Consider the following 16629-nt stretch of genomic DNA (forward strand, 5'->3'; position numbering starts at 1 on the left):
ATACATGTCAAGCAGAGCACCTCGCTGTCCCTCTTCAAGAGAAATCTTGATGACTGGATGGGTAATAGAAAGTTCACCCCGGGGATCATTCCAGTGGCTCTACTTGATAGAGGCACTAGGACCTAATGTCGGGTGGCACGATGCCAGGGCACTTCTATGGGCTAGGCTTGTAAAAGCTCCAGGGCCATTAGCCTAGTACACACCTATTAACCTATGAAACCTATGTAGAAGCAAATGTAACACTCAGAGGATCTATAGTAATCTATATATATATATATATATATATATATATATATATATATATGTATATATATATATATATATATATATATATATATATATATATATATATATATATATATATATATATATATATATGTAGTTCTTAACCTAATTCAGTGCATCACAAACTATGCTAAAAACATACAAAGACATGCAAGAATGATGGCTTCACATTCTTAATTGTAGGACAGCAGTAAAGTCACCACCATTTAAACTATCAGTATGGGTTTTGGTATACAATGTGGATAACAAAAGGTGAGTGATAAAATGTGCAAATAATAATAATAGTGGATTTATGATAATATGCTGTACCTCTAAAACCTCAGAGCATCACAGGCACCATACATCACAGTGATAAAATTAGAGACCAGATGTTAACTGCACAAATGAATATATAACTGCATCACTGCATGTCAACACAGCTGGAAAAATCTCAGAATAGTACTATTGGTCCACCCCCACATTTCTCCAGTGTTGGCTCCAGTATGACAGCAGACGTAAACTCAGTGATTGGTGTGACAGCAAGACAGGGAAAGCTTTGTTAAGGAAAGAAATGAAAGCCATTTACTTTAGTCTGTAATTATATGAATGGTGCATGGTGTATAACATTCTTTGCAGTTTGTCTTTGCTCATTAAATCTCAAGAGAAAGGCTTTAATCTAAACTGTTTCACCAGCTGGAGCTCCATAACCCACATACCAACCCATGATACTTTATGCTGCATTTGATGTACAGCTGAAGCTAAGCTCATTGTGTTGCTTACACCTAGCTCTATGGCACAGAGGGATGGATCCCTGACTGGAGTTTGATTAGTGGCATCAGGCACTAGACAAGTCAGGGAAGAGGGAGAAGAGAAGTGGCATATGTCACAGATCATTGTATTGCATATAAGATAGGGCAGGACAGGTGGGTCACATGTTTGCAGATTAAATATCACTCATAAACCTATGACAGTATGCAACCTAAAAGTGTTATGGCTGAATTGCAGCAAATCTAGCTAAGCATTTATGCTGTACCATGTACGTCCTGAGGCTGTTAATACATTTCACTGATGTAGGCTGTGCAGCATAAATACTATACGATATATGTAATACATGTGTATAGCTTTAAGAAACCTAGTACCTCTAGTCTGTGTCAGTTTTCAGAAATATGCATCATATGGCCTGGTATCCTGAATTAGTTTAGCAGTCTACAGCAAAATCTGATGAAATTGTTCACATGAGTTTGTGTTCTGCTGAATATTTTTGGGACATCCTAAAAACAAATGTTTTATAGTGTTAGCTGTAACTCAAAATAAGCCATTTCATCTTCTGTTTGAGAAATGTTACAGCTGCAGTCACCTGTAAACATTTCTCTTCCTTTGTGATTTGTCTGAGGTATGAAAAACAGTGTCTGCAGAAATTTGATTTATGTGTGACTGCCTAGAAAAGAACATTGCATAATATTCCGTTATGCTGTACGGTAAGAAGTCCTGAAAGTTTATAATGCCTTTCAGTTCTGAGAGGGAGAAAGGCAGAACACTTTTCTGATGACAAAGAAGTTTTAGAGTTACTGTAAGTGAATAAAGAATAAAGAATATGCCATATATCAACCATTTCTTTTTCCTAGAGGCACAAGGTCCGATTGAGTTTATAGACGCTTATATTACTGAATTACAATGTCCCACTAAGTCTATATGTTTACGATGCTAAATTAATGAAATGAGCCAAAGACTGTGAAATTGATGACTTACATGATTTTTTTTAGTTCAAGACAGATTCATATGGTATCACAGTGCTGCAGGGCTAAAATTACTGAAAGAATCAGAATTCAAGTTCAAATGATTTGTGCAAAGCAGGTAAAATTACTTCATCATCCTTAAAAGAGCTCACAGAAGAGTTTGAAGTGCGCAAACTGGCATATTTTATTAAAATGTTTAAATGGGGAAAATAAAGTAAAATGTGTAGGGAGAGTAAAATAAGAATCATGATTATGAAGTGTGGTTATAAGCATGATAATAAATGCCTTTCCCTTTATCAAGTATGTAGACACCACAGAAAAAGAATGTCATTGTTATATTGTGTAAAATGAAAGAAAACCAATTTGTAATAAAAAAAGACTACATACATTAGAACAATGTAATGATCTATGTTGAAAATTTGTATGAATAACAGTGAGCAAGTGCAGATAGAAAATGAGTTGTGAATTTGGGAGGAAAATCTTAAATTCATTAAACCTTAATCAAACTATGACTTTAAGTTTAGACACTGGTACAGAGTGTAATGGAATGTCTTCTTGAACATTCACATAATTCAGGCTGAAGGAGAACAACCTGAAGTTTCTGTTGTATGAATTGCTTATTTATTTTGTCATTACAAAAATCCAAAAGATATACAAAATTCAGTTTTTGTTCAGTTTATACAGTAAATGCACCTCTGATGTTGGGTCATTTGACTTGTCAGAGGACTGGCATAGTTGCAAGAATTTATAGTAAGAATGCATAGTTTTAATGAGGATCAGAAAATATTTAGGCTGATAATGATAATTAAGTGTCTTGGGCTGTTTACTCAGAACTTAGCATATTTACACAGATACTGCGGAGTGCTCTGTAGTGCATGTTCCAGTAGTGCATTTTCAAAGGAAATCTCTAGTCTTGCAGATTAGAATAAAAAAAGATGAAATTATCATGTTATTTGTGTGATTAAGAAGCAAACTGGGTCCAATAAATGGGATAACAATGTAGTTGCTGCTGCAGAGTCAAACAAAATGTGTATCTGTGCAGATCCATAAGATCTTTATAAAACATTTTAAACAGAACACTGCCTAGTTTGTAAAAAAATGAAAAAGGGTATCTGCCATACTAGGAGCAAAGTATTTTTCTGTGCTTGAAATGAACCACTGAATTTTGGCAAATGAAACTTGATGAAGAAAATTCCAAACTATATACTTTTGTCTATAAGAAAATACAGATTTGTGACACGTTTGCTATTCATTATTAACCAAAATAGTTGAGAACTATAGCAAAAAATCAAATGTTTGATGGTATTTTTGATATAATCAAATCAGACCAAAGAACAGTATGATGTGAGACTGACTTGCACAGACGACTGAGCCAGAACAGTTTCAATCTTAATACAGGTAAGTATAAATTCTAAGTTACAGAAATGGGGTGTATGAGTCAAGTCTTACTACTAAAATGGCTTGAAGCCAGACACAAAGAAAGTAAGAGCAGTAGTCTAAATGCCTCCACCTCATCAGGACAAACAGACTCTCTTGAGAGCTCAAGATATTTCTTTCAATGGTTATTTTGAAAATGAAGGACATAAGTTTGGCATTAAGGGAATTACATGAACATAAAATGTAGAAACACTAAAACTACTAAACAAGAAAAAGTTTGAAATGCTTTAACAGTTAGCAACTGAAGTGCACATACTGAAGTAATCTAATTCTAATGTGAGCAAAACATTCACATTACAAGTAGATGCCAGACACAAAGGAACCGTTGCAATAATTTAGCAAGAAGGCAATTAGTTGTTTATTGAAAAAATATTTGTTTACAGGTGAACAGAGTTTACAGAATTACAGAAAAGTTATTCTTTAGTAGGCAAAAATCTGCTAGCCATAGCATATGATTATGAAAAATGTATTTAATATTTTATAGGAAAAGTGCATTGGTTGGCACACAACATTAACCACTAAAATACATACTTAAGAAACCATAGTAGAAACTAGAACCAAGGTCATAGAGAATACTATTGAGACTGCAATACATGACTTAGCTATGCATTATGAGCCAGGAAAAGAGGTGCATATATCAGACATGCTGAGCAATTCATACTTGCCACAACAACAAGACAATTGCTTGGTAAAGAAATATAAGCAAGATGAACCATTTCACAGTGCCAATTTTCAGAAGTTTATTTAGTTATTTATTTAATTAAAGTATTAAAATGCTTTTATACTGTACATTGCACATAAGAAAAAAAAATAGTAAAACTATTTAGGTTATGGTTAAGGTCATTAATAACAATTAAAGCAGATAACTACAACTAAAATTGCACCTTGCAGTATCAAATTCGGATTTATTCCCTTGTTAAAAATAAGAGGGCAATGAGGAAGATGTAATGAATATGAAAGGCATACACTGATATTACCTCTCCCTCTCTCTCTTAGCTGAGTTAAGCTTTGTTTAACTGAGACTACTAGGAATGACCTGGAGATGACAGAGCTACAAAATGTAGCTAAGCGAGGTAGGCTAGATAATAAATGTGTTTATTTAATGAAGAAATTAGATGCATATAAGGTCTGATGTTCAAGATTGATACAAATAATAGAGCTTGATGATCTAAAAAAGACATTCTGAAAAGAATACAAACTGAACTTAGAAACTTTGAACTTTAAAGAGTTTGTAGTGGGTTGTACTGGCCAGGAATGTCAGTGCAAACAGCGTAAGAAATTAAAAACTGTTCAGTGTACAAAGCATGCCATAATAAAGACCAGGGGAAGAGATGATGTCTGAAAGTTTAATGGAGAGGATGAAGATTATGAACTGCTAACAGGATGCATTCCATAGTCTGGGTTTGATTTACTCAGTCTCCATTTTCTCTCTGTATGATTCTGAGCAAAGAATTTAAGCAGGTAATGCTGTGTGGGTTGATCTTGAAAACAAATACTTGCTCTTAGAGAGCTTACTTGGTTTACCAATGAACTAACTAGCTAACAGATTCCTTGTTCAGTTCCAGAAAGGTCATGGAGAAGAGAAGGAACAAACTTGTTATAGTTTTATAATTATGTGTACTTGGTCTGCAATGATTACTGTTCAGTGTTTCCTGAGACTACAATTGCTATCCATTACTCATTATGTTACAAGATGTTCTTCATGTTTCACTGTTGCAGTCATTACATTTGGGTTATCTGCCTGCAGGTAGCCCTCAGTCGGCCTGAATACCAGAGTCTTGGGATTTCTGCGTCAGATGGTGTCGCTTCTTCCATGACGTCAGGACGTCATGGGTATAAAACATGCAGCCGACGCCATTACATCAGTTTTTCTTGCCCCAGATGTCAGGAGCCCCCTAAATAGGAAGCAATTACATGGTGCAAAAAGCAAATACCAGTGATATAAGGTATGCCAAACAAAAAGGATAGGTAGAAGTAAAGAGAAGTCTGGAGGGAGGGTAACCAGGACTGCAACAGTGAATACACTCGAACATCTACATTTATGGTAAGTGTACACTACTGTACTTTAGTACTGTTGTTCTTAGGGATGTGGATATAGTACATGGCTTACACTTCTGGCAAACACTTAGAAACATACCTGGAGAAGGCAGTAATGGACATTTCTCCATTTTTTTTAAATATTGAGATAAAAAAATGAGGTACACCTTTCTTATGTGACTCAACAGTATTTGTGCCACTGAAGGTCTTTTTAAAATTTTTTTTTGTAAAACCAGGGCCGGTGTTAGCAATTGCAGGACCCTATCTGGACTATTTTGGTGGGGCCTCTCAGCTGCCACCCTCCCCATCTACCACCTCACCTCTCCCTCTACTTGCTGGTTTCTTGAACTTAAGACTATTTTATATTAGGTATCAGGAATGTATGCTATTGCTGTGTATTAAAATTACAACAATATGTTTCTTTTTTAGCTTATATTTTGTCATAAGACATGTTAAAACAGAAACAAACTTTTGGACTCCTGGATGACTTCTCAGAGCCAACAGCTCCTATAGTTCCTCCTTCAAAGTCTGTTTACCTCACTCAGGCATAAACTATAAGGAACCTTTGAGATGGTCCACTGAGGCCCCATGTTTACATGATGCTGCATCAGGTGGATGCACCCTGTCTTACTTGTAAGCATCCTCCCACTCTACTGTAGTACTGCCAGAATCTTCTTATCTGGGTGGGAGGAAGCTATACATTTCACCGTAGTCCCCCATACTTTATTTTTTATTTTTTTATCTCTTTTCTCCCTCCTTCCCCTTCTTCTTCCCTTAATTTGCCCCATGCCTTAATCTCCTTCACATCCTATGTCCAACAGTCGTACACACTGTAAACTCTTTGTTCTTTGCATATAATTTTCGCCATAGAATCATTATACTATATGATGTTATGACAGTGTACAGGTACCCTTCCTGCCTATTTTACTAACCTTATTCTTGCATCATGTCTACTTATAATTTTGTTCATTTATGTTACATACCTTTCTGCATGCTTACCCTCACATTGCCACTGTTGGCAATAATATTAAATAGTTTCTTTCTTTGGTTGTTTATCACTGTATTGAGCCTAAAAATGGTCTAAGTAGATATGTGCTCTTCCTTGTTTAATAAACTTTAAATAAATAAATAAAACTACTTTTGTAAGTTGAAGTGCTTTGCAAACTGCAGGATCTTTGGGAGGTGCTGAAGACAACACCAATCTGACTTGAAACAGGCTCACTTTGAAACATAAAACCTGATAAAATCTTGTAACTCATCACAGTCTCCAGCTCTTACTTACAAGGGTATAGTTAGACATATTCTTTTCTACACATTACTTAGAGAAATCATGGCTTTCTTTAAGCCATACTATGCCCACAGCTATCTAAAGTAATGCATCCAGTAACAGTTTCATAAATTGAAACAATATACATTTAATGGTTTTATCAGGAAAGTGATGCAAACATCTTGTTAAGTGCTGGGGGTGTTAAATTTTTTCAATGACAAGTGGGTTGTAGGACAGCAATAAACACACAAGATTATGATATCATATTCTCTGGCTACACCCCTGCTCACCTCTCATGCCCAATGTCTGTCGATGCCATGATAAATGAGATAGTGGGGCTGCACTTAATGGATATGGCAAGACTGGGTCCTAAAACCAACATGAACATTTTCTAACCTCCAATATACATTCTGATCTCATTATTACCCCTTTATGCCTTCATGAGCTTCTATTTTTCTCCTGCACTTGCTCTGAATGGTTGAAGTTATTTACCCAATTGATCCTCTTACTTGCTGCAATCAGTGTTTTTCCAGAAAACTACATAAAGCTATTAAAATTCCTCAGAATGTGCAACAATAACAGTAATAATTATCTCAGGTGCCTCTGCTGAGAAATGACCTTACTCATACACCACCCCACTTATAATGATTTTTGAAAGTTTATTTTTATTTATTTATTTTTTAAGTTTGGTAAGTGGATGAATATACATAGATGTTTTCCAGCCATATATCCAGGTTGCCAGGGTAAGAGAAAGGGTTATATGTAGAGATAATTTAGGGCGGTCATTAAATATCATGTTTTGACCAGTGGGAAGAAATCAGAATGCCCTAATGAAACATATATGGCTGTAAGTAGAACACACAAAATAAATCTCAATTTGCTCAGCTTTCAGTAATATACTACCCCTCAAAACTCCTCTTCAACAGACCAACCATTTTAAAGTTGTGCTTGCGCCCACCACCATTTGTTATGTAACTCCGAAACAGCGATACCTCTGCAGTATATTTATGAGTCAAACTGTTTCTGTTACTGTTTTTCTACTTTCAGCCAAGTGAATCATTTTTCCATCCACCTCTGCCTCCCACCACTCAGTACACAAACCTCATGTTTCAGTTTCTCTACGATTATTTTGCCCCAGTTGGTGACTTTGGCAAGCCATTCCCTGCCATTTTGCTGAACTGGTAACATTCTGTCACAGTCTTAGTGATCAGAATTATCCCACATCACAGTACCTGTTATTATTTTATTTTTTATGCTTACTAGTGTTTGTTTTCATACTGTCTGAGACTGAATACTGCACAATTAATTTCTTGTAATTGTATTCATTAGCAAACATTCTTAAATCACCATGTCAGCAAGGGAAAATATGTTACTTCTCTTTCAGTCTTCAAATTACTTTTGAGACAGTAAATAAAATAATACACAAAATCAGATGGTTAAGCCAAACAGATTTGCATTGAAAACTTTGTTGAGCACTCAGCAACAGCAATTAACTACCACGGGACTATGAGCCATACAACAGGCATGAAGCTGTGGTTAGTAGTAATACTGGACTACCCACTAGTAAAGTGCAGTGCATGATGGGAATTGACCACTCTACTAACAAAACTTGCAACTACTACAGGAGAAAGACTCCCATAGGAAAATGTCTTAAGACTTTGCTGTAATGTCTTTCAGGCAAATCTCTGGGTCACGTAAGGCATAATGACTCTGTTATATCCTAGTACAGGACCCCATAAGGGAGAGGGACCTTACTGGACCCAATCGCTGGCCCTGTGTAAAGCCTTTGCTAACTGTTAGGACAGTATGTTCTCTGGATGAAATCACAGCCGTTAAATACATGTTCATCCATGGGAGCAGACGACTTTATTAGACTTGCTGGAGTTACTCATGTTTTCATTTTTTTGTAACATGGTGGGGTGGTTGTTTTTGAAAATAATTTTAGCCATGATCCTGGTCAACAGGAAAAACATGTTATATCAACAGAAGTTATACCAGCAGAGTTACAAACACTGTGGTGTGGATAACAGTTACAGTATTTGTAACACTGGATAGCTTGGTTGTTTACTAAACTGACTACATTATACCATGCATGGGAATTTATTACAAGGCCATCATGATACTAAAACAGTTTGCAAAGGATAATGAAACAGTTAAGTATTGCATGTGGTTCTATAGAATAACTGTTTTTATTGTATTGTTATGCCAAATAATGCATGAGCTTCCCTAACCTTTATGCTACAATGAAGTATGTAATCTTATCTAAGAAGCAAATGCACATTGCAAGAACCTGATTGGTATACATTTGGCCCTACACTAGATAACCTGTAGAAGAGTTTGCTACAGGGACACAATGTCTTCATGACTGCTTAACAGTTAATCTGATAGGTAAGTAACAGAGGAATAATTAAACAGCACCTATTTTTTTCAGTTGTATCCTTGGTGAAGTGAGCAGTGACTCATCTGATTAGATTCCCAGAATGCAGTTGTGATATACATTACTTGGTTAGACTTATAAAACAGCTGATAGGGGCTATGATATGTAATACAGGATGGCCCTATGAAAACCAACCACAAACATGTGACTGACAGTTCCTGGAGCTCTTGGATTCCTTAATGAACAGTGATAATTACCAGAGTGGTAGCTCTCTATAACAGGCAGGGCAGAGGAGAATAGGGGATTGGTTGGAATATATAAACCTTCCTTCAAGTGGCCAGTGAGGACCAGAGTCCTGAAAAGTGGATGGTTTGCATCACTGTTTGAGTTACCATAGGTTAAGTCCCATTTGTTTGAGAGCGCTGATTAGAATCTGGCTAGAAGATATTAAGAGGATATTGTGGTATTTTTATCTTGGACTTGGTCTAGACTCGCGTATTAAAGAAGGCTGGCAGTTTGACCATTTCCTCATTTTCAGAAAGAGGGAAGGTTTTCTTCTAACCCACAGACCTACTTGATCTAAAGGCTCACAAAGTCAGAGAGCATGCCTAAATGAGGATGGAATGATACACGTTCAAGAATGCACAGTTTATAAAACATTTAGTCCTCACAGAAGATTAGCAAAAGTCAAAAATACCTCCCCTGTAGCCTGGAATGAGCTTCACTAATGATGAGGAACTATTTTACCAAACTTGTTTCTGGACAACTCAGCTCATGCAAATCCATAAACTGAAAGGAAGATGCCTATTTATCCAAGATGCTTAAGATATGAGAATAAAGACATTCCAGCAATGAAAGCCAGGAGTACAAATAGAGGGAAGAACTGTTTTTAAGTATCAAGCTCACAAGTTACCAAATGCTTACGTTCTGTGGATCGTGCCTCTTGTTGTACATGATATACTGAACATTCACACTGAGCTTGTCTTTTTTCAGTTGATTTTGTTTGGAACACAGGTTGACGGCCTACTATGGAACCAGCATTTTTTGATGGAGCACTGCATAAAAGATTAATGATATCTTCCAGAGAAACTATGAAGGGCAGAAAACAATTCTACACTTATGGAAAGTACATCACAGCAGTTTCCCTGAATACTGCAGTTACCTAGCCAGAGAACATGCTGGTAGGAGTCTCCTGCTTAAATGTTTACTTTTTAATAATTAAAACATATCTAGTGTTCGATCAATATAGTATAAGTAAAAAACAATTCACTTATTAAGTAACACAAATAAAATGAAACATTAGTACACACGGGTCTTTGTTAATAAGCAACTAATGGAACATCTATTTTGAAGTGAAATAATAGTGTGTAGCACAGCTTTGTTGATGCAAATTTTATAATTTCTGTGACTGCATGCATAATGAAAAGGAACAGAATACACGACATAATATAAAAGTACCATAATATTTTACACATGCACTTACTGGTTTATTGCATTTTAATCCTGTCCTAAAGACTTGTAACTGGGAATAGATAAAGAAGCTAGGATAGGAAATACTAGCACATACTATCATCAAAAGGGGTACAGTACTACGGTTAAGTTATCAATATAAGTCTCATGGCTACCTGCAGACCTTTTCTTCTTATAGTGGCATTACCTCTCACTGCTGGAGTTGTTCATGGGAAAGCTAACAGCCTAAAGAAGAAAAAAATTAAACCAAACTTGCATGTATACTGCTATATACTTCTTGATTATACTTGGAGGCCCTAGCCTATGAAGGCTATGCCCGGCATCAAGAGTGATGCTATAGTGGCCCAATTGCAAACTAGAAACAATAAACTGAAAACAAAATGGTAATGGGGAGATCCACGTTCTTGGTACTGTGGTTTAACCTTATTTGTAAAACTTAATTTTCATATTTAATGTGCTGTCTGCCTTTATGAACAAGGTTCCCATTTAAAATGTTGTGAGCAATAGTTCACTTTCAGTTTGATTAACAGTCTCTCTGGTTTTGTTAATCTTGTTTGGATCTGTGATGTTAGAACTTGAAGTTCTACCAGACTTATTTTATGGATGAAGGCATTTACTAAGAGAAAAACATACTGATGCAACTTTTATAAAGGAATACGTCTTCACTTACATCCACAATCTCAAAGGTAACACCCAAGTCTGCTCTGAACTGGTGGTCAATAACACCACATACACAAATGTCGTAGATATAGCCAACCTGCTGGCAGACAGGTTCAGTGAAAACTTCAACCCCCCCGTCCCCCATCAGTAAACCAGGACATCCTCAGCACCTGCTCCCCTCCCCTCATCACCAGGGAGCAGGTCTTTAATGCGCTCTCAAAGGCAAAAAATACAGTCTCCATGGGAGACTACATGAACTCAGACATGACCTCTCAGCTCCATTAAGCAAGCTATTCAACCAAAGCCTGAGCACTGTCTTTGTCCCAGCTAAATGGAGGGCAGCCACTGTTATCCTTCTACACATAGGTGGAACATCCACTGACCCAGGCAATTATACGCCCATCAGCCTTACTAACCTGATCTGCAAGGCCATGGAACACATTACCATGGACCTTATAAAGAAGGACATTGGCAACCTCCAAATGCTTGACCCCACACAGTTTGGTGTTGTCAATGAGAGATCATGCCTGTTAAACTTGGTTGACTTCTTTGAAACAGTCAACGAAGCCATGGATGAGCGGAAGATGGTGCACACTGCCTACCTTGACCTAGCCAAAGCCTTTGACGCTATTCTCCACTCGGGCATAACAGATAAACTCTCCCAGCTAGGCATCAATCCGTATGTTACCAGATGGTTAGCTAACTGGCTCACTGATAGAATCCAGTCAGTCAAAATAGGGGAAGCCACCTCTAGTAGTAGACCCATAATGAGTGTACCCCAAGGATCAGTCTTGGGGCCTCTACTGTTTGGGATATACTTTTCTGAGGTGTAAGCCAAAACCAGTGGTCTGTGGCTGACAAAGTTTGCAGATGACTACAGGCTGGGCGCTGTCTTAAATTCTCCTAGTGATGTGAAAATCCTCCAAGAGGGCCTTACCCAAACTAATGACTGGTGCTAGAAGCATGGCTTCAAACTGAATGCCAAGAAATGCATCATTACCCCCTTTAGGGAAAATGGCATCCCCACTAAATATCATATTAATAGCAATGTACTAAGCATGCAATTAGTCGTGAGGGACTTGAGCACCCAAGTTGACAGCAACCTGACGTTTGACCACCATGTTGCCTCCATTGTACAGAAGACTTTCTACATGGCCCACCTCATAAATAAGGGTATTCATCCAGGAACAAGGAGGTCATAACATCCCTGAAATCCTCCCTTATCAAATCCATTATCTCCTTGCCAAGCACATGCAGCAGCTGGAGAGACCACAGAGGTTTCTGACCAGGAAAATCCAGAGTCTCAAACACCTATCCTATACAGATAGGCTAAAAGCCCTGTCCCTCTACTCAAGTCTCATACAAATTGATCAGGGGTGACCTGTGTGTGGCATACAAGGCCATCTCAGACCCAGCCTTGACGGAGTTGCTGCATATCCATAAGTCAAACTTCACTCATGCAATCTGCATGTAAGACCTCAACCTGGTCTGTGACATTAATAGAACTTGTTGGTGGGATATCTTTGTGTCCCAAAGACTCCCCCATCTGTGGAACAGAATCCCACTCCATGCATAGCTCTCTACTATCCAGATTTTCGCAGAATGCCCAGATTTTTGATTTGCATTCTTGGTCCATTCCTCATAAAATTTTAGTTTTCTGGCAAATCACTGGCAAATCATTGAGGACTGAAGTCAGAAAATAATGGCAGACATTTGAGTTTAAGACTTTTTATCCTTCAGAAAATTTATTCTAATGCAAAACATGTTATTCTATTAACTTTTTAAGTTTGTAAGAGCAATATTTAAAAAGTGTCACTATTTTTGGGCCTTTGTCCCCCCATTATTTGTGTCTTTGTCCATATTTCTTGCACTAAGAGGTTGAGAGGTATGTCTCCATGTCAAGCAGAGTACCTCTCTATCCCTCTTTAAGAGGACCTGGACAACTGGATGGGAAAGAGAAAATCCACTCCTGAGATCCCACCTGTGTCCCTGCTGGACAGGGGAAACAGGTGCTGACTTTGTGGAAACGTGCAAAATTCTTGGCTAGGCTTATAAGGGTAGTATCATCCTATGAACCTATGAACCGATGTAAGAAAACAAATAGTATATTCTGCCTGTGGGAAGCAGAACACTGATGAGTATCTCCAAGTAATTCTGGGAGACTGATGACATCCAGAAACATTTCTGAAATGCTGTCTGTCTGTCTGTTCCTTGAATAATAAAAATGCGGATGTTAAACTATCATATTTATTAGAATGAAAATAACATTTACTTGTGTGACTTACCTGGTCGGGTTTCTGCAATCATAGGATCTGAAGAATCAGATACTTTTCCAACTCCTGCCATATTAACAGCTCTCACACGGAAAACATAGCTCACGCCTTCTTTCAGACCTGAAGCCTGAGGAAACCAAAGAAAACAGGTAAGATTCATAAGACATTGAAATTGACAAAGGTAGTGAAAACACTTAATTCTTGATTCATAAAAGGATGCAGTACATTAAAGTTTCAAACACATCAGAAAAAGGACAAAATACATTTAAATCTTTGACAAGCCAGTATAGGCTTTGAAAGCAAATAATACATTGACTTATATGTTCATTTTAATCAATGAACCTGAGAAATAGCATTTTTTTAATAATATTATATAATGCAGAATTTGAGCTATTTGGATATACTCAGGACACAGACGTTTACTTTCAGCAAAGAGCACCACGACAGTTTCTGCAGATGGTGTCATGGCATCAAGGTACAAGTAGAATCCCAGAAAGTTTTTCTTAGACTGATTTGTGCACTACCCTACTCTTCTTCCAGCAGCCTGAAAAGAGATATTTCCATGGATTCTTTTAGAGCAAGTGTGGTTGAAAAAAAAAATACAAAGGTTGAAAGATGTTATACAAATAAAGTGAGGTATTGGGACAAACGTTCCCATGTTATGAGTATGGAGGAACTCTGATGCTATGAAAAAGCATATGGGATTTTTTGTCAGTTTCAAAAAGAGTGGCCCATGATCTTCTAAAGAAAGATGTGTAAATGTAGAATGCTTTCTAGAACCATATAGGTGACACTGATGTATACCTGGACATTTTAGTAAACTGATAAGAGAGAGAATACATAATGTGGAGAAAAAAAATGGTCTCAGCTCAGATAAGCCATTTGTCTAAATCTTTGTATAAAGGGCATGTTTAACAGTGTACTTTTTACACATAAGAAATTACTTCACTGCACCTACTGAAAATTAGTGCATGTCTGCACCAAACTGCTCGCTGCCTGGCAAAGGGTGTCAGTCAATAGGAACAAAACCAGTCTTAGGTACTTGAGCCATAAATTTTTCTAGACACTGAAGTGCATTTTTAATTGGACTGCAATAGTTATAATAAACATACAGTGGATATAAAAAGTGTACACACCCCTGTTAAAATGCCATGTTTTTGTGATATAAAAAAATAGGACCACAATAAATCATTTCAAAACTTTTCCCACCTTTAATGTGACCTATAACCTGTACAATTCAATTGAAAAACAAACAAATCTTTTAGGGGGAAAAATATAAAAAATAAAAAATGTACAATAAGCTGGCTGCATAAGTGTGCACATCCTTAAACTAATAGTTTGTTGAAGCACCTTGATATCAAGTAAAAAGAAGTGGGAATGAAGAAACAATCAAATACGGAATGGTCAGACAAGGCAACTGTGTGTGAATGTATATACATATATATCTGTATCTATATAACTGTACATAAATATACATTCACACATGCACACACACACACACACACACACACACACACACACACACACACACACACACACACACACACACGCACACACACGCACACACACACACACACACACACACACACACACACACACACACACACACACACGCACACACACACACACACGCACACACACACACACACACACACACACACACACACACACACACACAGACACAGACACACACACACACACACACACACACACACACACACACGCACACACACGCACACACACGCACACACACACACACACAAACACACACACACAGCAGTGGAGCCACAAAACAGAATGGAATGAAGTCAAATATTTAATGGGATTTGTAAATACTAAAACTATATACATCTTGATTAAATTATCCAAAATGTGTACATTCTGATTACATTACCTTAAGAAAAGAAAACAAAGCAAACTGCATCTATACCCTTTTTAGACTACAATGGAAAAAAATGACCACAGACTTTAGTGTAATACAAACTCTACAGAATATAATAGTGAAACACAAGGTACAGAAAAAAATTCAGAAAAAGCGCCACATTGTAAATAAAAGGACATCATAATCACAAAAGCACCACAACCTAAACACATTCAAAACTAGCAGAAGACCAATGGTACCTTAATAGGTTCATAGGTTGGTACTAGGCTATCAGCCCTATGGCCTATACAAGTCTAGCCATAGCAATTCCCTGGCTATTTCTTCCCACACTATTTACTTCCCTGGACTCCTGTCTAGCAGGGCGACTGACGTGATCCCTGGGGTGAATTTCCTTTCTCCCATCCAACCGTCAAGGTTCCTTTTGAAGAGGGCCAAAGAGGCACTCTGCTTGACATGTATGGGCAATCTATTCCAGAGTCTGGGGAGTCTCTGGGTCAGGAACCGATCCCTCCAGCATGTTTTGTTTATTGTGATGACAAGGTTTAGATCCCATGGAGCGTGTGGCTCTGAGGGATTAGGATTTCTTTAAGTGTAGCATGTCCAACAGCACTGGGTTTGACATGGCCTTGTATGTTAAGCAGAGATCGCCTCTGAGTAGATGATATGCGACAGAGTATAGCTGGAGTTTTTTAAGGCGGTCGGCGTAGGGCATCTGCTTTAGGCCTGTGATTCTTTTAGTGAGGTATTTCTGTGGCCTTTCCAGTTGTTGTAGATGTCTTGAGAGGTACATACCAAGCGGGGCGTTGTATTCTATAATGGGTCTAATGAGGGATGAATACAGTGGGACAATGACCTCCTTTTTTCTGGATGAAAAGCCATTAGTGATGAGGTATGCCACATAGAAGGATTTCCTGACTGTTGTGGTTATCGAAGGTGAGACCACTGTCCACCTGTGTCCCTAAGTCTCTTATCACACTTTCGGTGTTTAGTGTACTGCCACCTATATGGTAATTCACAGATACATGTTTTTTTTCAAAGGGGATAACTATACATTTCTTGGCAGTGAGCTTGAGCCCATGGTTCTGGCACCAAGCATCTGTTTCTGTAAGGCCCTTTTGTAGAGTATCCACATCATTTGGGGATTCAATAATGGCTCCCAGTTTGCAGTCATCTGCGAACTTTGTTAGCCAGAGTCCCTTAGTTTTGGCCTGTACTTCAGAGAAGTA

At 37.7% G+C, this 16629-nt stretch overlaps 1 protein-coding gene across 2 annotated transcripts in view; it reads right to left on the minus strand.

The window, feature by feature from the left end:
- The window catches only part of MYOM1 (myomesin 1), an 848953-nt gene that overhangs the window by 153121 nt on the left and 679203 nt on the right, over positions 1–16629 (minus strand). For both annotated transcript variants that reach the window (XM_044065566.1, XM_044065567.1), the window contains exon 21: positions 13534–13648. In XM_044065566.1, the coding sequence (XP_043921501.1) occupies positions 13534–13648 (115 nt within the window). The remainder of the gene's footprint in view (positions 1–13533; positions 13649–16629) is intronic.

Source organism: Protopterus annectens, chromosome 3.part0 (assembly GCF_019279795.1).
Source record: "Protopterus annectens isolate FY-2018-M chromosome 3.part0, PAN1.0, whole genome shotgun sequence".
Classification (NCBI taxonomy): Eukaryota; Metazoa; Chordata; order Ceratodontiformes; family Protopteridae; genus Protopterus; species Protopterus annectens.